The following is a 21,898-nucleotide window of genomic DNA, read 5'->3' as shown; positions in this document are numbered from 1 at the left end:
TAACATAAAGGCAACCCTGCTGCCAGTTCTTTACTGTTATTTTACTGGGACATGCTTAACAGTGCATTTATTATGTGTTACTTTTGTTCATCTTGTCATTTAAAATAAAAGAGAGGTCTATATTTCCAATGGTTTCACTCTAAAGTAGGAGCCTCTGAGGAGCACTTGAAGGCAGCACGTCCCCCCGCCCTGAGGGAAACTCATTCAGCCATGCATGAAACACCAAAGTGTAGAGTGGAAGAAGGAAAGAGAAGGAAAGAGAGGCGGGACGGCTCCGCCCTGAAAAGAAAGCAAAAAATAAAACATCTTGGATGAAAATCTCCAAGAGGGGGACTGCTTGGTAGTTAGATTACTGTACCTGCCTGCCAAGGAACCTAAAGCACCTCTCCTTGTTGTGATCCAGCAAATAAAGCGTCCTTATGAAAGAGAAAACGACCACTTTGACGTGTAAGTAGACTGCCTATTCATTTGAAACCAACTCCATTCCATCTCCATTCGAAAAAAACCCTCTATAATACTCCTGCAGGGTTATGTTATGAAGCGTAATGGTATATTTGCTTATTATACACCAGCTTATTGTGATATTTATAGTTTCTTTTGTAAGGGTAAAGCTCCATAACCTACTTTCTGTGTGTGGTTGTGAAGTAAGCACTGGGGTCGCTTCATTCACCCCATTATAAACTCTTGACCTGGATTTATGATGCTGTTATCTATAGAAAAAAAAAAGCTGATTAGGAGGGGGGGTCTTTTAAAAGTGCCAGAGAAACCTTGGCAACTCTCTTTTTGCAACTTCTTGTTGAGTCATCCTGGAGCTGCATGCAGGCAGAGAAATGAGAGATCTGAAAGGTTTGTTTGTTTTTCTCTGGAAACTGAAGCATGGTGTATTTGTTTCAGCCAATTAAGAAACTGAATACCTGTGAAATGATAATGTGTTTACGCACGCATTTTAAATTGTAAATGCTTGTATTGTGCAGCAAAAGTTACAATTGATTACTTGCATTGTTCCCTTCTCTAATCTTTTCTATAAACTGTTTTAGAAAGTGTGCAGCGACAATTACTTATTTTTTTATTCCCTGCGTCTCCTTACCTTTTTACGCACGGTTATCAATATACTTTTAATAATGGGTTTTTGTCCTCCATATGTGACATATCGTCTTACAAACTTTCCACTCAGGCGTGTTGATCAACTTGAACCAGGTGTGTTACATAACTGTACCTAACTGTACCTAACTGTAGTCCCTCTGGGCTTCTGTGTGCCAAGCGCACAAAACGAGTGGCATTTTGTCCACATACTTTCATTCTGTTCATCTTATTGAAGTGTTTTGGCTGCTCCTGAGAGGCTTGTCTGGCAGATTGTGGGTCTGCTCTGTCTTTTTTTTTTTTTTTTTTTTTTTTTTTCATTTGAGTTGCATGCATTCAGAAGTTTCTCAGTCTGTACTTTTCCACTAGCAGCGGCTTTTTTTCTTGGCACCAAGCCTCCCTCAGCTCAGCTCAGGCTCTCCCTCTTTTGTATACCGAGGGGGAGACCTGCGTCACTCACCGTTTTAGAAGCTGATAGGCCTAGTTAAGAGGCTATCAGATTATTTGTACAAGACCAAGTTGCAATCTCAGAGGGGGGTTATAGGCGTGGAGCATGGGAACAGTCAGTGTTACCAAAATAATCAGGAGCTTGGAGAGTAATCCCGAATCTCACCAAACTTTCTGAAGCAGTTTCTCGTCATTTCCACTTGTTTCCAATCCAAATTTATTCACAAAGCACATTTAAAAACAACAAAAGTTAACCCAAAGTGCTGTACAATTATACATAAGAACATAAAAACAACACAATAAAACACTAACTTAAAACCAACAGGACATTAAAATAATAAGAGCATAATAAAACCAATAGGAAAGGAAAAAAAGGATTCAAATAGTCAACTCTCATGTACAATCTGCAGTTTATTCTTTACTCCTGCAACATTAAGGGCACCATGTGTAACCATAATAACCATTAAGGGGCACCATAATAAAGCACATTTAAAAACAACAAAAGTTAACCCAAAGTGCTGTACAATTATACATAAAAACATAAAAACAACACAATAAAACACTAATTTAAAACCAACAGGATATTAAAATAATCAGAGCGTAATAAGACCAATAGGAAAGGGAAAAAAGGATTAAAATAGTAAACTCTCATGTACAATCTGCAGTTTTACTCTTTACTCCTGCAACATTAAGGGGGCACCACATGTTACTATTTAGTGGACACATCTGGATCTCATTAGCCTATATAGGATTTGTTTTGGTTTGCTTTGGGTCTATAGACTGAAATGCTGCTGCTGTTTGGGTGACAAGTTCAGACCGTGTGGGAGTTGTTATGGTGTTGCTCAAAGCATATGTGCAATAGTACAACCCGGCCTTTCAGTAAAGTTGTGGTAAAGCACTTCTTTTTTCCTATGTATTTTGACGCAAGCACTTGAGGTGCGGCTATGACGCGCTAGGAGCGCAACGGCCTCTGATTGGTCGAGAACAAGATCGATCAACTGTCACAGTTCCGTGTAAACTGAGAGGAATGTTTGCAGAGGATCACGCCCACCAGGGGGGTGTGGGAGTTATTGGGCAGCTCCTCCCACCTCCCTCCTCCCTCCTCCCAGACCTGTTATAAAAGAGGAGCCAAAGACATGATAGTTATTTAAGCTTAGAGGCAGTTGCTGAGTGCAGATCTGCCATTCAACTCATCATGACGATCAAAACAGAAACAGAAAAGTCTGTCCTGACTTACTCGAAATCTAAAGGGCTTGTGGCATTACTCACCGGTATGGAATCATAACTGGATATTTTAAAGCATGATATGGATGGACATTTTTCTTTTTTTTTGCTTTTTATTTATTTTTTCTCTCTCTCTCTTTTGTGTTGCAGCTTTCATGAAACAGAGGAGGATGGGTCTGAACGACTTCATTCAGAGGCTTGCCACAAACTCCTACGCCTGCAAGCAGTGAGTATACCATCTGACTCATGTTATTGTTCTGCATTCTCCGGAGGACTAAGCATTGAGAAACACAAACCAGAAGAAATGCCAGTTATCTGTCCTCAGGAGAAGCTTTGTTGTGACTTTCCAGATCAGATGATTCACATGAAAAACAATTGTGGATTCTTTTAAAAAGCTTTTGTTGAATGAACTAAGTTTGAACTCTTTGTGTTTTTTCAGTCCCGAAGTTCAGTCTATTCTGAACTTGAGTACTCCTCAGGATGCTGAGCTCATGAACACAAACCCGTCTCCTCCTGTAAGTATATTTGCACTAAACAGTGATTTTTCCTTTGTTTACATGTCGCCGTATGCAGAGATACACATCCTCTGTTTACATGTTTATCATACATTTTGGGAGTCATAATGGGGCGCTAACTTCTTCCTCTTCCTCCCCTCTCACAGCCTAGTCCATCCCAACAAATCAACCTCGGTCCATCCTCCAACCCCTCAGCCAAACCCAGCGACTTCCACTTCCTCAAGGTGATCGGCAAGGGGAGCTTCGGCAAGGTCCTGCTCGCACGCCACCGTGCGGATGACGAGTTTTACGCCGTCAAAGTCTTACAGAAAAAGGCCATCCTCAAGAAGAAGGAGGTAAATTTGCATGCAGACACGCCAAAAGAACACAATGCGACAAAAGGTGTCGACTCGTCTAACCTGTCTGCTCTTTGTATTTCCTCAGGAGAAACACATCATGTCAGAGAGGAATGTGCTGCTAAAGAATGTCAAGCACCCGTTCTTGGTTGGCCTGCACTACTCTTTCCAAACAGCGGACAAACTATACTTCGTTTTGGACTACATCAACGGAGGAGAGGTGAGTTAAACTGCCGCCAGAAAAGATATGAAGCAGATATGGTAGAGGAGAAACTGTGCTATTTAAAGGAGCTAAAGATGAATGGATAGGGTACAGGAGGGCATTTTAAAGATGAAGAGGAATAATATAGTGCCAGAATCAGAGATAAATATGAGGCAGAAACACAGACAGACAGAGCGGATATCCTGTCATGAGAAGCAGAGTAGAAGCCGTCTTTCTTTCTGTAAAAGGAAACACCTCTCAGGAAATCATGGGGTGGGTTGGGACAGCGGGAGAGACTCGAGGCCAAAATTAGCAGCGCCATTCAGACTCAGTGTGTGTCTAATCGAGCTAATTTCCTGCGATTGTTGGACGAGCAAAGACAGTGCTGATTAAATATGGGCCTCATCGGGGGAAACAGGACGCATTTACTCTCCTTTCTCTTTTCTTCCCCTCTATCCTGCTGCTCTTTCACTCCACCTTTGACCCTCGTTTAATCTGTCTTCCTTTTTGTCAAACTCTTTAATCCCTTCCTTCCTCTTTATTTCCTCTGTCTCTATATCTGTCTTTTTATCTCTACTCATGACATCTTGTAGATAATCTGTAACACAATAAAGGTTTTGTCACTAAAAAAACAATTCTTTTTTTTCTTGTCTTCCAGTTGTTCTACCACCTACAGAGAGAGCGCTGCTTCCTGGAGCCCAGAGCCAGGTTCTACGCGGCAGAGATCGCCAGCGCGCTGGGCTACCTCCACTCCCTCAACATCGTCTACAGAGACTTGAAGCCGGAGAACATCCTGCTGGACTCGCAGGGACACATCATTCTTACGGATTTCGGCCTGTGCAAGGAGAACATCGAACTCAACGGGACCACGTCGACCTTCTGCGGTACACCAGAGGTAAGGACAAAATAGGACAAAATATCCGGTGATTCCGAATTTGACAGCTCAACTCTGTAATATTTAGTAGCTTACCACTTCTCTCTGGCGTTTTCTCTCTGCAGTATTTAGCTCCTGAGGTTCTACACAAGCAGCCGTATGACAGGACGGTAGACTGGTGGTGTTTAGGAGCTGTGCTCTATGAAATGCTCTATGGCCTGGTGAGTAACATTCACATTCACTTTACATGATTTTATAGTAAAGTTACACCCCATCCTTATTTTTTTTTCTTAATTGTCAGAAATATGTACTAGAATATTGAGATATACTGTACACAATGATCTCATCTCATTTGTGTTCCACTTGTTGTACATGCATGATTTTCAAATGACGCAATCAGTGTTCCGTCATGTGGATTCCTTGCTCCTACTCGTTGCCAAGATGCTAATCAGTTTCTTTTTGTCCTTCCCCAGCCTCCGTTCTACAGCCGCAACACAGCAGAGATGTACGATAACATCCTGAACAAGCCGCTGCAGCTGAAACCCAACATTTCCAACGCAGCCAGACACATGCTGGAGGGCCTGCTGCAGAAGGACCGAACAAAGAGGCTGGGCTGCACAGAGGACTTTGTAAGTGTTTGGTTATGCGATTTAAGCGTTTATCTGTATGCATGTTTACGTATTATGTGCGTCATCTAATTATTCATCATTTGTGTCTCTCTTCACAGATTGAAATTAAGAACCACATATTCTTCTCTCCCATCAACTGGGATGAACTCAATGCCAAGAAGATCACCCCTCCCTTCAACCCCAACGTGGTATGTTCCTTTTTTAATACCACAATAAGTGCTCATTATGGCAGATCGATTATTTTTTCTACAGCATAGTAGCCTAAACTGCAGACTTGCTCTTGTCTTAGTCCTCAGTATTCACGTTTACATGACTAGATCAAGAGCACGAAACATCCTCGCTGTGAATTATCTCCAATTATGGAAAGGTATTTTACAGCCTGACTAATCCCTACTTGTCCCTCCCCTCTCCTTCCCTCCTTCCTCCCTCTCAGACGGGACCCAACGACCTGCGGCACTTTGATCCAGAGTTCACAGACGAGCCGGTGCCCAGCTCCATTGGCTGCTCCCCAGACAGTGCGCTAGTCACAGCCAGCATCAAAGACGCTGCTGAGGCCTTTGTGGGCTTCTCCTACGCCCCGTCTATGGACTCCTACCTATAGGATTTAAACAAAGGCACTCAATGGACACCAATTCAGACTTATGGGACATGAACTGTGGCGTGTCCATTGACTTGCATCTTGACCCCCCACCTTACATTTCCCATCGGGTTGATGGATGTTCCCGAAACCAACCCCCCTGCAACAACTCTGCATTTGCAAAAGAATTTAAACGTGTACTTGCCATAATGTCTCCAGATCTTGAAAGAAGAATTGCTGCAAAGAGGAAGCCTGCCATGATTAGACGACTCATTGGGGTTGTAGTTGTTCTCCATTTTACACTGATTTACCAACGCACAAATTCTTCAACCTTCCACACAGACACAAACACTCTGCAGCCTTCAATTGGCCATCTCTGGAAGGTCTGTTTGCACACAGCTCAGGCAGCTTAAAAAGCCCCCCTTGACCTTGAAGCCACAACCAACAAGCACACACACCAACTTTTCTCAAAAGAGGATGACTGGATTCTTCTGTACCAGCCCTGACGAGGATTTCCATCTTCATCTATGTAGCGAAACATCTTCCCTATTTTGAGATTCTGTCTAACCCCCTCCACAGGGGACCTATTGGTTGAGTTTGATCGAGTAGCTTGGAGATCACATCCATTTTGGTGCTTTAGTTTCTTCTCATTTACTTTCTGTGTGGTTGAAAAAGGGAGTCACTTGAAGCCGAATGTTACAGAGGGGGATGTTTAATTTTTTTTTTCTCAAATGTGCCTTTTATTTTTTTTTTCTCTCCATCAGATCTCACACCTGACTTCAGGTGAGGAGGATTTATTTTTAAGTTACCAGAGGGGAGCACCAAATTAACACACCTGTTCCCGCATTAACATGTGAGACGTAGAGAACTCAAATGATGTTCCATATCTTTCGTTTGCACATAAAACAATAATGGTGATAGAGAGAGAGAGAGAGAGAGAGAAAGAGAGAGCACAGCTGCTAGGTGAGAAAAGAGAGTGATGTGTTCAGAAGTGCTTGTGTAGTTCTGCTTTATCAAGTGCATCCCCCTCATTTAGTCTTCCATTCGCCTCACAATAATTTAACGGCGACCCGCAGCCGGCCTGACGACATCGAAACTGAACATTCCATTTTAATATTGCTGTAATGCAGTTTGACGGTATTTAAGTTTGTTTGTATATTTGGAGTAATGTGTACTAGTTTTAATGTATATTATTATTGAACAAAAATGACTAAAGGTATGCTTAAATATATATGTAACAATATATGTTAAATGTACTGTAAAATTGTAAAATTAAGATTTATGTGACCATGTTTGGTTTGCAATAAAAGTTTAACTTTATTACACCTTATAACCTTGTAATTATTAATACATTAATTTGATTGATTTTACTTTGGTCTGAAATGAGCAGCTGATTTTTACATAATCTTGTCTTCACATTGCCAGTAAAAAATAAGCACATTTTTTAAGTTATAGAGTAAACTAAAAAAATGTAAAGAATGAAGATCTAGTAAACATTAACTAGTCCTCGTGGAAGGAACTTGACCTACTGACCACTGCCAAATGTCCTATATTAGCGTAGAATGGACTTTACCCACCTCCGTGCGTCAGCAGCCTTACATCACAATCATTGTGACATCCATTTGCGGGGAAATTATTGGCTTGCCTCAGATAGAATGATAAGGCAACTCCAGGTCAAAGCATATTAATGAACCAGAGCCCTGATACATCGCACTAGAGCATTGTTTTTTGAAGCAAAAGCTGCAATCACATGAATGATAATTCAAGTAGAAATAGTGTAAATGATATATACCGCATCTTCAATAAGATTACAGCAGAGTGGTGTGTTGATGAGGGACAATGCCCTTCTATTAGAGTTCAAGGATGTTTGCATGGTTAATTGAGTCTGCTGGGGTGTCTTTAAAGGGGACGTTATAGTGCAGGTGACCTCTGACCTCTGGGAAGTGAAAAAAAGAAGAGGACTGTGACGAAGGTGTCCTCGTGGAAACCCATAAAATGTTTAACTCTCTGGACAACAGTTTGACATTGTTGGTCTGAGTTGCTTGAAAATTCAGTGAATCCAGTTCAAAAAGTTCACACAAGGTTTATCAGCAGAAATATAATTGGGTAAAATGCTATTTTTTAAAGTCACTACAGAGCTTCCATGTTCTTCAGAATAAGAAAATGATGATCTACGCAAAGCCTGCATGTGCTACATGTATATATAAGATTAAAGACTATTCAAATCATTACCTTACACTGCAGCCTTTGTATCTATTTGAACTCTTGCTTAACTTCCAAAGTAGTTTTTACCATCATCATCTTCCTCATTATTATCCATCGGTCCTAGTTTTTGGAGAGGGTAAACAAAGTTACTTACTGCTGATTAAGATCCATAATAACTTAATTTTTTTTTTGAAAAGCTGTTACATGTAGAAGAAATTGTATTGGGCCGAAGATGTGTTGTGCTATTTCCAGATATGCTCAGCAGCAATAGTCATGTACTGCCATCTGCTGGCCAAGTCTTGAACTGATAAAGTAAACCAGTTGCTTGTACTTTTTCAGACAACAAATATGACATTACAAACACCATGCACCACGTGGAACTATACTTTGACCACCTCTTGATTACTGTTTTTCTTTATTTTGTGATAATAGAGACAATTTCATCTATGCTTATCATAAATATGTGTTTAATTTATAGGTATTTTTTTATTTTATGTAGGAAAACCTAGGGCCTTTTTACATTTGTAAACATGAGCATTCTAAAGTATTATGAATATTAATGACACGTTTTTATGGCAAAAAACTATGCCTTTTTCTCATGAAATTTTCGACATAAAATGTTCGACATATTATACTATGACTTTTTTTCATAAAATTATCGACATACTATTCTATGATTTTTTTCATGAAATTTTCGACATACTATGACTTTTTTTTCATAAAATTTTAAACTATGACTTTTTTTCATAACATTTTCGACATACTACTTATATGACTTTTTTCCATGAATTTTCGAAGCCCTGTATATATGTTATATAGGTCAAGGTTAGGGTTAGCATTATATATTATATAGGGTTGGGGTTATGGTTATATATTATACAGCTCAGGGTTAGGGTTATATATTATACAACTCAGGGTTACGGTTAAGGTTATATATTATTCAGCTCAGGGTTAGGGTTAGAGTTTTATATTATACAGGTCAAGGCTGGGGTTAGGGTTAGGGTTATATATTATTCAGCTCAGGGTTAGGGTTAGGGTTTTATATTATACAGGTCAAGGCTGGGGTTAGGGTTAGGGTTATATATTATTCAGCTCAGGGTTAGGGTTAGAGTTTTATATTATACAGGTCAAGGCTGGGGTTAGGGTTAGAGTTTTATATTATACAGGTCAAGGCTGGGGTTAGGGTTAGGGTTATATATTATTCAGCTTAGGGTTAGGGTTAGAGTTTTATATTATACAGGTCAAGGCTGGGGTTAGGGTTAGAGTTTTATATTATACAGGTCAAGGCTGGGGTTAGGGTTAAGGTTATATATTATTCAGCTCAGGGTTAGGGTTAGAGTTTTATATTATACAGGTCAAGGCTGGGGTTAGGGTTAAGGTTATATATTATTCAGCTCAGGGTTAGGGTTAGAGTTTTATATTATACAGGTCAAGGCTGGGGTTAGGGTTAGAGTTTTATATTATACAGGTCAAGGCTGGGGTTAGGGTTAGGGTTATATATTATTCAGCTCAGGGTTAGGGTTAGGGTCTTATATTATACAGGTCAGGGTTAGGGTTAGGGTTAGGGTTATATATTATTCAGCTCAGAGTTAGGGTCTTATATTATACAGGTTATGGTTTTATATTACACAGGTCAGGGTTAGGATTTTATATTATACAGGTCGGGGTTATATATTATACATTGGCTTTGTATAGGGATAACTATTTACAGCACATAACCCTCGTTCTTTTGTAAAAACTTGTTACAATTTCTGTTTTTTGTTGCATAACCCCCCAGTTGTATATCTCCGAAACCCTGGGAGGAGACGCTCGTCTCACTCCACTGTCGGGCACCGGGCATCGATGTGAGGGTGGGGATCGAACCAACGCTCTGTCACACACAGAACCAGGAACTTAGCAGCCAAGCCACCAATGCCACACGCACAGAGGACTGTTCTCTTCGTATATTTGACTTCATCATTAGAAGTTAGAACTGAAAATAGACTGTGTCACATAAGGATCGAACCCACAACGTCTAGTATTCCAACCAGGTATCTACGTCACTGAGCTATCTGTAGATACACTGATGTGGTGTTTCTTTCTGTATTTGACTTCTTAATTTAAAGTTAGTCCTCAAAAATCACTGTGTCACATTGGGATCGAACCATGATGATATCTACCACACTGAGATATCTGCCGGGATACACCTATCCAATGTTTCCTTATGTATTTGACTTCTGTATTTGAAGTAAGCCCTCAAAAATCATTGTGTCACCTAAGGATTGAACTCACAACCTCCAGTATTCCAACTAGTTATCTAACACACTGAGCTATTTCACAAGTCACAAGATAGCATTTAAAAAAAAGAGTACAAAAAAGACATGATATATTATGTCAAAAAAAAAGTCATAGTATAGCATGTCGAAAAAAAGTGATAAAAAAGTCAAAGTATAGTATGTCAAAAAAAGTCATAGCATACTTTTTCAAAAAAGTCATAGTATAGTATGTCGAAAAAATAAAAAGGTCATAGTATACTATGTTGAAAAAAAGTCAGAGTATAGTATGTCGACAAATTAAAAGTCATAGTATAGTATGTTCGAAAAAATGTAAGTCATAGTATAGTCTGTTGAAAAAAAGGCATAGTATGGTACGCCAAAAAAAGTCATAATATAGTATTTTGAAAAAAGTAAAAAAAAAAAAAGTCATAGTATACTACGTTAAAAAAAGGAAAAAAGTCATAGTATGGTTTTTGGAAAATTTCACCAAATAGAGTCATAGTATAGTATGTCGAAAAAGTTTAACAAAAAGGCATAGGATAGTGTCAAAAAAGTCATAGTATAGTATATTATAGTATGTCGAAAAAAGAGTCACAGTATAGTATGTAAAAAAAAAATTCAGAGTATAGTATGTTGAAAAAAGAGTCTTAGTATAGTATATTATAGTATGTCGTGGGAGAACATGTGGAAAAAAAGTCAGTATTGTATGTCAAAACAAAAGTCATAGTATAGTATGTCGAAATAAAGATAAAAAAAGTCATAGTACAGTGTGTCGAAAAAAAGTCATAGTATACGATGATTAAAAAAAGTCAGTAGGGTATATCGAATAAAGTCATAGTATAGTATTTCGAAAAAAAGTCATAATATAGTATGTTATAGTATATTGAAAAAAGTCATAGTATAGTATGTCGAAAAATTTCACCAAAAAGACTCAGAGTATAGTATGTTGAAAATTTTATGAAAGAAAGTCATAGTATAGTATGTCGAAAAAAGTTTAAAAAAAAGTCATAGTATAGCAAGTTGAAAAAAAGTCATAGTATAGTATGTTGAAAAAATACAAAAAGTCGTAGTCAAGTATGTTGAAAAAGGTCACAGTATAGTGAGTCGAAAAGAAAAAAAAAAGTTATAGTATAGTACGTTGAAAGAAAGTCAACATGGCAGCCGTGTCACAAACTTTCTCATTTTACAGCTTAACAGTACATTACAAGATGTTTCTGAAAACATTTGAGGCGAGAAATAGGCATTATATTAACATAATATTGATTTATATTTGATCAGCGCTGCCTAGTTTGACTGTTTGATCAGAGTTTGCGAGTGATTGACAGCTGCTCATAGACGGCAAGGCTCCAGCTCGGCTCTGATTGGATGTTTTCCTCCTGTCTATTAAATATTGCAGATGCCATTTAGGAGCACCAGAAGACACGGAGGCACATGATTTTCTTCAGATTACCTGTCTCATGCACTACTGTACAGATACAGTGACTGTTTTGTAACAATAATTCTCTTTTAATCATATTTGCTCCAGTTCTACCCACTGCTGCTTTAAATGTGACTTTGAATCAAAACAAACCCATTGATTAATTTGTTTTTATTTGCATGGACCAACATTTTGCAAGTTTGACCTTTGGACTATCAATAGGTGTGTCTGCTCTGATTATGTTTCCAAATTTGTCAATATCATTCCGCTGGGTGAGTAAAACTTTGACTGTCTTGAAAAAGAAGCCTTGCAAGCACAAAATTTGTTTCATCATGTACTGTTTGGGTGTGTCCATATTAAACGTTGAAGACTGTGAAACTGCATTCCAATATGGTATTTAAGCCACAGGGATAAACCTAGAGAAGAAATATGTGACTTTCCAAAGGCCCATTTAGCCAAGGTACCTTACAAAATAATTATAAATTACAATATTAAACAAGTGATTATTTGCTGACATGGTAAAGGCCAGTCTCCAACAAGTAGGCCGCCTATAGTTATCTTGGTTACTGAGTCATTACATAACACACATACACAGACACACACATGCTTTTGGTAAACTTAACTGAGGATCAAATGACAGCGGGGAAAACTTTGGATTCTAAGAGGCCATGTCTGAACATCTAAATACAAACTAAAAAGAAGTAGACCAAGCACACACATGGCATTACAGGCACATTAGGCTCCATGCTGTCATCTGTGAAGCAGCAGGACAGGTGTGACAGCTCAGATCATGCAGCATTCGTAGAAACAGGACATGGGAACCGAGCAAATCAGCAGGTGGCAATTCCATATTTGTTTTCCCATGCAGCATGAGAGAAAAACCATTATTGATGCAGGTGTATTTTTTTTTATTGCTGCTTGATCACAGCATAATAAAAAAAAAACTTTATAATTCCTTTTAATGGCAGATGGAAGTTATATACAAAGCAGCACAGAAAAAGACAAACTTATCATATATTCGCTCTGTAGAACACTTTTTTAATTATAAAGTATATAGGCACACAAACTGATTGACACGCTTTGGACCAATAGGATTCCACGTTGGGCGTTTCTTGAGCCAAATCCACGTTTCCTATTGGTTGTCTGTGCAGATATGGGCGGGGCTAAACAAGTGCTTTACCAAAACAAGTTGCGTGCCTGCACAGACACGAGAGAAAGACGAGTTGTGGAGCAGAGGAGAAGTCATAAAGTCCGGAGAAGAAAGCGAATGAACCGATAAACACTGAATAGAAGCTAAGAGCAGAGACACCGCTGGGGCGTCAGGTAGGGAAGTGTCACTGCATACAGATGTTATTATAGGCTACTGAGACTTTGCATGCAGCAAAACCCATTTAAGTTGCACATAAATAGTGGACAAGCCCATACTTGGAAGTGTCATGTGTTAAAGAGAGCTGATCACTTTGTTTTTTTTGCTATAAAGACGTTGTGTTTTCCCTGGTGGTCTTTGGTTTATGGCCATTTAAGCTCAAGTCATGGACTTTTAGGGAGCAGAAAAATTGAAAAAACATAAAAAAGCAAAAGTGTCATTGTCATTACATATAAATAAATTACCATAAGATGCTATTGCAAGTGTGGGGAAAGTGTCCTTAGTGTGACAACTGGGAATAAGTCTCCCAGACCATTTCTGTATGCCAACAAAATAATAAACCATATGAGGGTCTAAGGTCAAAGGTTACCAGAAACTTAATCAGTGTGAAACACTACAAAAAACTACAATCACAGAAAGTATTTTTCCCAACTTCACTCAACATCTCCAGCCAGCTGCATCTGTCCATTGTGAGCTTCACAGAGCTGGTATTTATGACAGGGCTTTTTTATATGGGAGCTTGCTGATTGTATCCAGAGTCAACAAAAGGCATTTAATATAGGTAAAAATTAACCCAGGATTACTGAGAAAAGGAAAAGGAGGGGAATCTGATGATCATTCAAATTTCACCCTTTTTTGCTGCACCAGGATTGGTTTATTCTGTATTTTGGAGAAAGTTAAATATGCCTCATGGTATAGCGGTTGGTTTTATCATTTCTAAAGCCAGTATATAAGAATAATTAGGGATGCACCAATCAGACTTTTTCAATCCTGGGCTTTGGGTATCAACCGAGACCGAGTACCGATCTGATGCCAGTGTTTAATTAATAAGTTGTATGCCTCACTGTGTGGAAGTGACTGCAGTATCACTTTTTTATGTGTAGGGCAACATCAGGCTTAACTTAAACATTCGTTTCCTAACTTTGTAAAACAAAATGTGACAAAAAAAAAATATATAGATATACATTTACTGAATAGAAATTTACCAGCAACTTAAACAGTCAAAACTTAAACAGCAATTAAAATTCTAGTATATAATGTATATAGTATATCAACATAAAATTGAATTGGTTAGATTGGCTCCATTGTTCCAGCTATTTGAGTCAGTATCGGCCCGATATCCGATCCAGTATCGGTGCATTCCTAAGAATAATTAGGCCTGATTTGTAAAAAAAAATATGTTTATATATCTAAAATTAGGGTCGAATTTTGTCATGTGTGTCTATTGGCATCAGTTAGATAGGAATTCGATTTCCATCTGCTTCATCCCCAAACATACGGGGAGCATTTAAACTTGTTTTTAGAGAAGAATTATCCTACTGCATATTCAGGACTTGGTGCGTAGTCCTTTACCTCAGGGAAGTATTTCAGGTGTGTCTGTGCAGAATTGGGAGGGTCTGTTGGTTTCATGTTTAGTTTGCAGAATTAATGGTGTTTCTTTGTTTGAATGTGTTGGTTTGTATTTGTTTTATCTAGGCCTATTGTTAGAGGTGGTTGAAGATGGACCCCAACAGTGAGACCAAGATGATGACCTCTAACCTCTCTGAGACCCAGAAACTTAACCCATCCAGAGAACCAGGTAAACACAGATGGCTGTAACATTATGTTTATCAGATAAAATGTTTTTTTTTTTTTTTATGTGAATACAAGTCTAAGCCATAGGAGTGCTATTGTTTTGTTTTGAGGTTACATGTTAAATAATTTGAATGTTTAGTGAGGGTGTACCTGATGATTCAGTTAGATAACTAGATAGCGAACTCTAGATAACTCTAGATTTAGTAACAGCCCCCCCGCAAATCTGGAACTTGGACTGATGTAAAAAGTCCTGCTCTGGGTTTTTTTTACTCAACAAAGTTATCCAGATAACTCAGAAAACTCAGATTTTTGGAAAAGATGTATGAATTTCCAAATTTGAACATGAGATCAGTGATCTTTCAGCTAAAACTAACTAACTTCTTCACGTCCGCTCTTTCTTAAACGTGGATTAATGATGAAGTCAAAAGTTATTTATGATGTTTTTTATGCCTGTGTCCTGGGTCACTCTAACCTCGGGGGCATTATACCAAAAAACGTATCACGCACTCATCACAAACTGCCTGTCAGCACATATTTAATCTGTTGCCTTGCACTAAAGCATTTACTGGGGCAAAATTGTTTCTGGATGAAGCCTTTTGTGTGCTAAACTACGTGTTTAAAATACCATTACATTACAGAAACCAGCTGTAAAAATGTGTTAAATGTTTTGTATGAATGTCCCAGCTTGTTACCTTACACATTAGAATAGTGAGCCTAGTAATTTCGACTCAGTAAAATGACCCAATTCTGAGTATCGGCATCAGGATTGAAAAAGTAGAAGTACTTAAGTAAAGTTTCTTACCAGAGTATTATATCTGTATTAATCTCATTACGAGCCACGACAGCGATGCTGGCATTGTTTTCACCCTGTGAGTCTGCATGTGACTCATCATGGCAAAATATGTCCTGAAGCCGTATATCAGGAACTACCACAGAGGCGGTTTTGAGACAGGTATAACTGTGTGTCTGAGGACAGCGCAATAGCGTCACAACCGTGCAAGATACAGTCCCAAAACTTTACAGATGGGTAGTTAAGATCAAATGAAAGTCTACTTCGAAGATTGCCGTGGTCCAAGCAAGGGCGCCGGATGTAGGGGTGTAGGAATGGGGAAGGGGCCATTGGTTGATTTGGCATATCGGCTGGTGTGATCCCATCGCAAGATGGTCTCTAGTTTTAAATGTTTCAGGAAGAAACCTGAAGTAGAAATGTAACTAAACTGTAAGCCGATTATACAGTAGCTTAAAGACTCATTACAAGAGAGTACAGTCTTACATATATTAAATATTGTAATCCAGAGAGGGGTATGCAGTGTAACAGTTGAAGCAAATTACTTTATAGGACCCTGCAGTTTGCAGCTGCGTTTCTGTTTTTCTTGCATGGGCCATGAGAATGACGTTAGAACGAAAGAAAAAAGTCTCACTAGCAAGATTATTAGGACAATTGCATTTAAATACCTTAGCATCTAAGTCTACAGCCTGTTATAAAAACAAACTTAGCACGTTTAAACAATAATAATTCAAGTGCAGTCTTGTTTAGTCAAAGCTGTCAAAGGAAAAATGGACGTCGACAGCAGTATTTCAGCAATAAAACAAGTACAAGGATCAATAATGGTGGAAGTTTATGACTGTTCATATGAATATCAAAAAAAGCTCATGCATATTACACAGTTTTTAATTCATAAGTTTGAAATATATGTAAATAGTATATATGTCCACATGCTAAGCTCATCACTTTTGATTCACTCAGATTTGTTTCTTTCCTATCTCTCTAATGATAAGACATATCTGTTAGCTCACAGTGGCAAGACAAAGCATGCGTGCACGCTCACAATGATTTACAGGATTGATGGGCATTCTTCTTGTGAACATCCGACCTCTAATTCCACACAGTCAGCACTTTTAAGACAACTCATGGTTGGGGGGAGAAAAGCTGTGACCCTGCCAAAAGTTATGGCATCCAGGTCCTTTAAAATATATTACCATATGTTTTATTTTTGTGTAGTGATTTATTGATGCTAAGTGACCTTTTACAGCGTTCTCCCCTCTGACATCATGCTGTCATGTATGTACGTACAGTGCCTCTTGTGATGGGCGATTTAGATTCTCTTTTTACTATAACTCATTTCCTTGACTGAAGGTTTTGTTAGTTGAGTTTCTGTGCTATGACAACAATGTATGGACACAATAACATATTGTATTATATTTTGCTGCTGCCTGACAACACCGCTTTTGGTGAGATTATCACGCTAATAACCTGATTACTGCAACTGCGCATGAGACCATCGGCTGCTTTAAAACGTTACTAGCCGTAAACAAGAACACTACTTGTTTGATCGCTCAGAAGGAACAAATGGTTGTCTTGTTGGCCCCGCTCACTGCCGTGCGGTGTCTTGCTCTTTAACACCTCAATGTAGCAGATGCTCGCCGACACGTCGACCTGATCATCTCCCTCGTGACTTCCTTGCTGCTAAAAAATGAGCGTGACAAATATCTAACTAGGAAGGAAATACACCCACACCTGGGGCAGAGTCATTTGTGGCCAATTTAGTGTCATTTTATGTACCTTAAGTTGTGCACATTCTCAATATAATAATTGCCTAAATACAGTATAATTACTAATGTTTAAAAGCGTATTAAAGCTGGGGTCAGCAATATTGGAGAAACCAGCTCGATTTTGAAAGTATCCAACTGAAAAACTCACCCCAACTCCTTTCCAATGAAAGTAGCTCTAAACGTCACTAAATCTAGCGAGAAAGATGCCAAGTTGGCAACCCTGACAGCTCGTCCCTTCAGGGCTCCCTCCAAAACCACTCCCCCAAAATTATCATTATGAACTTAAACATATTGTAACGAATGTAATCAACAAACATGCCTATTGTACTCACAGTTGTCGAGCTAGCAGCTTGCGGAAGACTCCGGTGTAATGCATCAGGGCACGGGCAGATTGCATACAGGTAGGTAGGTAGCCTTTTGTTGGGAAGCTGATATCTTATATTCTCTGACTCTCTCTCTGTTTCTGTCCCTCTCTCCAGGCAGCAGCTGGCTGCTGGTGGTAGCGGCTGGAACAGCCTCTCTGAGCGGCCTGATGCTGGGCTATGAATTGGGCCTGACCTCTGGAGTCCTGCTGCAGCTGCGGGGTCTCCTCTCCCTCTCCTGCCGGGAACAAGAACTGCTGGTCAGCTCCATCCTGCTCGGCGCTCTCCTCGTCTGCCTGGCCGGAGGTCCTATTCTGGATCGCTACGGCCGCCGCTGCTCTCTGCTCCTGAGCGCCTCCGTGGTGGTCGTAGGGAGCGTCGTGCACATCGCAGTCACCTCATTTATTGCAATCACGCTGGGCCGGGTGATAGTCGGCATGGGAACGGCGCTGTCGGGGACGGCAGCCTGTCTGTACATTGCGGAGATCTCCCCGAGGGAGAGGAGGGGTCTGCTGGTGACGTTGTATGAGTTGATGTTGGTTGTGGGTGTAATGCTGGGATTCAGCTGTAGTTACGCCTTCGCTACCGTGCCCAATGGCTGGGCGTTTACATTTGGACTGGTAATCCCCCCAGCGCTGCTGCAGATCGGTGTACTCATATTCCTCCCACCCAGTCCACGCTTCCTGGTTACCCAGGGTAAAGTGGAGCGAGCCAGGATAGTGCTGGCCAGAATGAGAGGTGGGGTTCAGGTGCATGTGGAAAAGGAGCTCAGGGACATCCAGGCAGGACTTAAAGAGGAATCAGAGCATAGTTTCTGGGAGTTGTTTAGTACCAAGGCCAACTTGCGTTCACGGCTGCTAACAGGCGTGGCCTTAGTCTTCCTTCAGCAGGCTACAGGTCAGCCTAACATCCTCTACTACGCTTCACCACTTCTACGCAGCGTAGGCTTCAACAGTGACGCCGCGGCAACTTTGGCCTCCACAGGGTTCGGAGTGGTGAAGGTAGTCGGCACCATCCCGGCCGTGCTGCTGGTCGACCGCTTTGGAACCAAGAGCTTTTTGTGTGTGGGTTCTGTCGCGATGGGAATGTCGCTAATTGCACTTGGCACATTGACACTGCAGAGCCACACTAACCTCACCAGCCTGTGTAAAAGTCAAACTATACTAAACCACACGCAAACGCCATGGGATTTAAACGGAACCTCTATAGACTTGGACAACGGTAGCATTTTTTCTACTGACCTCCCCAGCCAGTGGAGCAGTGAGGAGGCACAGCGGCCTAACAAAGAAGATGATGGGATTGGGGAGTCAGGAGGAGGAAGGACTTCTGGAGAAGTGTCTTCCGTACTGAAGTGGGCGTCACTGATCAGCTTGCTGGTGTATGTGGCAGCCTTCTCCATTAGCCTCGGACCAAGTAAGAACCCATTCAGTCACTTTTATTCACCCACTCCCTTCCCTGCAGCTTATAACACGTCGTACTGTGAAGTACAAAGTACAACAATGGTTATCATACAATAACTAGGCCTAGGTAAAGTATACATTGAAACGCTCAAGTTCCCCAGATAATGTATATGTCTTTGTTTCCTTCTCTTTCCAGTGGTGTATGTGGTTCTCAGTGAGATCTTTCCAATGGGAGTCAGAGGCAGGGCGGTGTCTGTGGTGTCGGCTGTAAACTGGGCCACTAACCTGCTCATCTCCATGACCTTCCTCACAATTACAGGTGTGTGTGTGTGTGTGTTATTTATTAATTGTAGGTTCAAGTAATTGTGGTAGAGCTATCATTTTACTGAAACTGTCTATGCAATTAAGGCAAGTACTCACTAGTAGATCCATTTCTGTATCTTTTGCCCGGAACAGGCCAAGATAGATCACAACAACCAGCAAACTCTATACGGTTTACAGCCAGAGCTTTCATGCTAAACACGTTTCATTTGTTTGTTCTTGAAATAATGAGGTGTGTCTCACCTTGTTCCTACTACTGGTTCAGTCACACTGCCTACCTGTTGTGGAGGCACTAGCAAAACAGGAAGACACCTAAAACAGTTTGTCACTATTCAAATTTGTAGTCTTTGATATGAACCGTTTCTTTTTTTATTAGTTGCAGCCCTTTTTTTTTTTGCCTATGTCATGTCTGTCAAGTTCATTTAAACTTAATTAGAACGGCAACGATTAATCGATCAGCTGTCAACTATTAAATAAATCGCCAACTATTTTGATAATCGGTTTGAGTAATTATTAAAGGAAAAAAAAAAAAATTCTCTGATTCCAGCTTCTTAAATGTGAATATTTTCTGGTTTCTTTACTCGTCTGTGACAGTAAACTGAATATCTTTGAGTTGTGTGGACAAAACAAACAATTTGAGGACGTCATCTTTGGCTTTTGGGAAACACTGATTGACATTTTTCACCATCTTCTTACATTTTATAGACCAAACAAGTAATCAGTTAATTGAGAAAATAATCAATAGATTAATCGACAATGAAAATAATCGTTAGTTGCAGCCCTGAACGTCAGAGCAATTCAGTTTTTAATCCTGTGTAGAAAAACATTCCTCAATAAAAAAAAAGAAAAAAAAAGGTTAATATCGAGTCAACAAGGCGTAGGCGTAATGTTATAACAGGTAAAACACACAAGCATTCTGCCTGAGGCCATGTTCAGCCTTTTGAGGACACATTTCTTTGCTCTTGTTTTTCTAGAAAAGATTGGCCTTCCCAATGTGATGTTCCTCTACGCTGCCATGTGCTTTGTTCTCCTGGTGTTCGTCATCCTCTGTGTCCCAGAGACCAAAGGTCGCACGCTGGAGGAGATATCCAAAGAACTGGCTAAGAAGTGAATGGCAGCTTCCGCATGACTTTAATGTTATCGATGTATCTAGTAAACCGGTTTGTGAAATGGATTTCTCAGGAGAGCCTGATCAACAGCAGAGATTCCAGCAAACATCTTGACTTTTTTTTTTTTTAACAGACCACAACTGCACACCTCACCTGAAGGAGAGTCGATAGTAAAAGGATCAAGAAGGACGATATAGTATCACTGTTAAGACTCTGGGGTACAACTCGTATATCTCACCCACATCTGTTCCAGCTGATTCCTATCATTATGTCTCTGTCTTTAAAGTTCCTTCTTGCTACATGCTGTGTGTATGTAAAGGAACAAATCAATAGGACAGGGATGGTGGAAAATGACATATGCAGTAAAGAATTCAATAATTGAGAAGTATTTGTGAATTTGCTCAAATGAGGATATCTCAGGGTTCACTCTTGCTTTTTAAAACGCAGCAAAAAAGGTAAACAATGGGGATTGAATGTCGTTATATTTATTTAGTTCCCTTCTTTCTTTACCTCCCTATCTACGAATACAGCTACAATAATTCAGGAAGGGGTATTTTTTTTTTTTTTTGATCTCAACTACGCACCTGTAATGTTTTGTTACTGAATCTTACAAAGTTACAACGCTACTGCATTGCCAAAATCTGTCCCCAGACAGAATTGTGCACCTGATGTAGTTCCTGCTACAGTAGGTGTTTCCAGGTCCACATTTTGCTATGACACACACACACGCAGACTCACGACGTGAAAACAATACCGGCGTCGCTGTTGCGGCTGGTAAAGATTGGCTTTTTGGACTATCATGGACAAATCAATGTACTAAAAAATAAGACGCTAATCACTTCAAATGTCTGTGTATGTAACATTCTTTGATTTGCAAACTACTTACTTTAACATGACCATTATATGCTGCTCCCTGTCATATGGGATGTAATAACATATACACCAACAGGGCTCAAACCAGTCATACCAGTTATGCTAAAGAACACACTGTAATCTACATTAAGTAGGGTGAGCCTGGTGTCTCTCTGGTGTCTGATGATGAATCAACACGCTCAGTTTCGATGTAAGCTATGCCTGGCTGCTGAATCCTCAACAAGAAATATTAAACTCATCAGGTGTCGTAGTGATATTGAGTAGATAGTATAACTAGTACTGTAGTGTACGAAGAGTGAAAAGTGCTGAGTGTTTTTTTTTACTTGCGTCTGTAATGCCAAAATTATAGTTAGGTGATTAACAAGTGGGATGTTTTACTGTGAGAATGAATGACTTGTGTGGACTTGTTAACAATTAAAATTGCACATTTTTTAATCTGTACTTTGATACATCTCCTTATCTTTTTTTCATTTGTATCGTGTCACACTGAAAACCCATTGAAAGTGCTTCTCTCCACCTGTAATCAGGACACGCATACACAAAAAAGAGAGGACGTTGAAGTGAACAGTAGTCCTGTGG

General features: G+C 39.8%; 2 protein-coding genes across 8 annotated transcripts in view; both read left to right on the top strand.

The window, feature by feature from the left end:
- sgk1 (serum/glucocorticoid regulated kinase 1) overlaps positions 1–7,213 on the top strand; it is a 40,550-nt gene extending 33,337 nt beyond the window's left edge. For 2 of the 4 annotated variants that reach the window (XM_037750808.1, XM_037750811.1), the window contains 9 exons: positions 2,902–2,977; positions 3,191–3,266; positions 3,413–3,601; positions 3,690–3,821; positions 4,462–4,698; positions 4,803–4,898; positions 5,151–5,306; positions 5,405–5,494; positions 5,740–7,213. In XM_037750808.1, the coding sequence (XP_037606736.1) occupies positions 2,902–2,977; positions 3,191–3,266; positions 3,413–3,601; positions 3,690–3,821; positions 4,462–4,698; positions 4,803–4,898; positions 5,151–5,306; positions 5,405–5,494; positions 5,740–5,907 (1,220 nt within the window). In that variant the 3' untranslated portion in view covers positions 5,908–7,213. Of the gene's footprint in view, positions 1–296; positions 448–2,651; positions 2,799–2,901; positions 2,978–3,190; positions 3,267–3,412; positions 3,602–3,689; positions 3,822–4,461; positions 4,699–4,802; positions 4,899–5,150; positions 5,307–5,404; positions 5,495–5,739 lie in introns of those variants that run through there. The other 2 variants (XM_037750810.1, XM_037750809.1) reach the window with 2 other exon arrangements.
- A 4,695-nt stretch (positions 7,214–11,908) lies between these two features.
- On the top strand, positions 11,909–21,760 carry slc2a12 (solute carrier family 2 member 12). Of its 4 annotated transcripts, none has more exons than XM_037750914.1 (7): positions 11,953–12,032; positions 12,912–13,083; positions 14,603–14,705; positions 17,734–19,029; positions 19,213–19,335; positions 20,312–20,444; positions 20,580–21,760. In XM_037750914.1, exons 3-7 carry the CDS (start codon positions 14,627–14,629, stop codon positions 20,641–20,643), a joined length of 1,695 nt encoding a protein of 564 aa, XP_037606842.1. In that variant the 5' UTR covers positions 11,953–12,032; positions 12,912–13,083; positions 14,603–14,626; the 3' UTR covers positions 20,644–21,760. The 4 variants fall into 4 exon arrangements, with proteins under 4 accessions (XP_037606844.1, XP_037606842.1, XP_037606845.1 ...); XM_037750917.1 differs by having other exon boundaries at positions 20,312–20,482; XM_037750915.1 differs by having other exon boundaries at positions 11,980–12,032; positions 12,966–13,083.
- The last annotated feature ends 138 nt before the right edge of the window (positions 21,761–21,898 follow it).

This window comes from Sebastes umbrosus, chromosome 18, assembly GCF_015220745.1.
Source record: "Sebastes umbrosus isolate fSebUmb1 chromosome 18, fSebUmb1.pri, whole genome shotgun sequence".
NCBI classification, from domain to species: Eukaryota; Metazoa; Chordata; class Actinopteri; order Perciformes; family Sebastidae; genus Sebastes; species Sebastes umbrosus.
Note: the sequence above shows the minus strand (reverse complement) of the source record. Positions and strands in the feature narration are given on the sequence as shown.

Bases quoted from the DNA above. Each gene is read 5' to 3' on its own strand.
- slc2a12 (XM_037750916.1), top strand. From the start codon at position 14,627: ATGGACCCCAACAGTGAGACCAAGATGATGACCTCTAACCTCTCTGAG. The intron at 14,706-17,733 runs GTAAACACAGAT...CCCTCTCTCCAG, and splicing joins TAACCCATCCAGAGAACCAG to GCAGCAGCTGGCTGCTGGTG. The intron at 19,336-20,311 runs GTGTGTGTGTGT...TTGTTTTTCTAG, and splicing joins GACCTTCCTCACAATTACAG to AAAAGATTGGCCTTCCCAAT.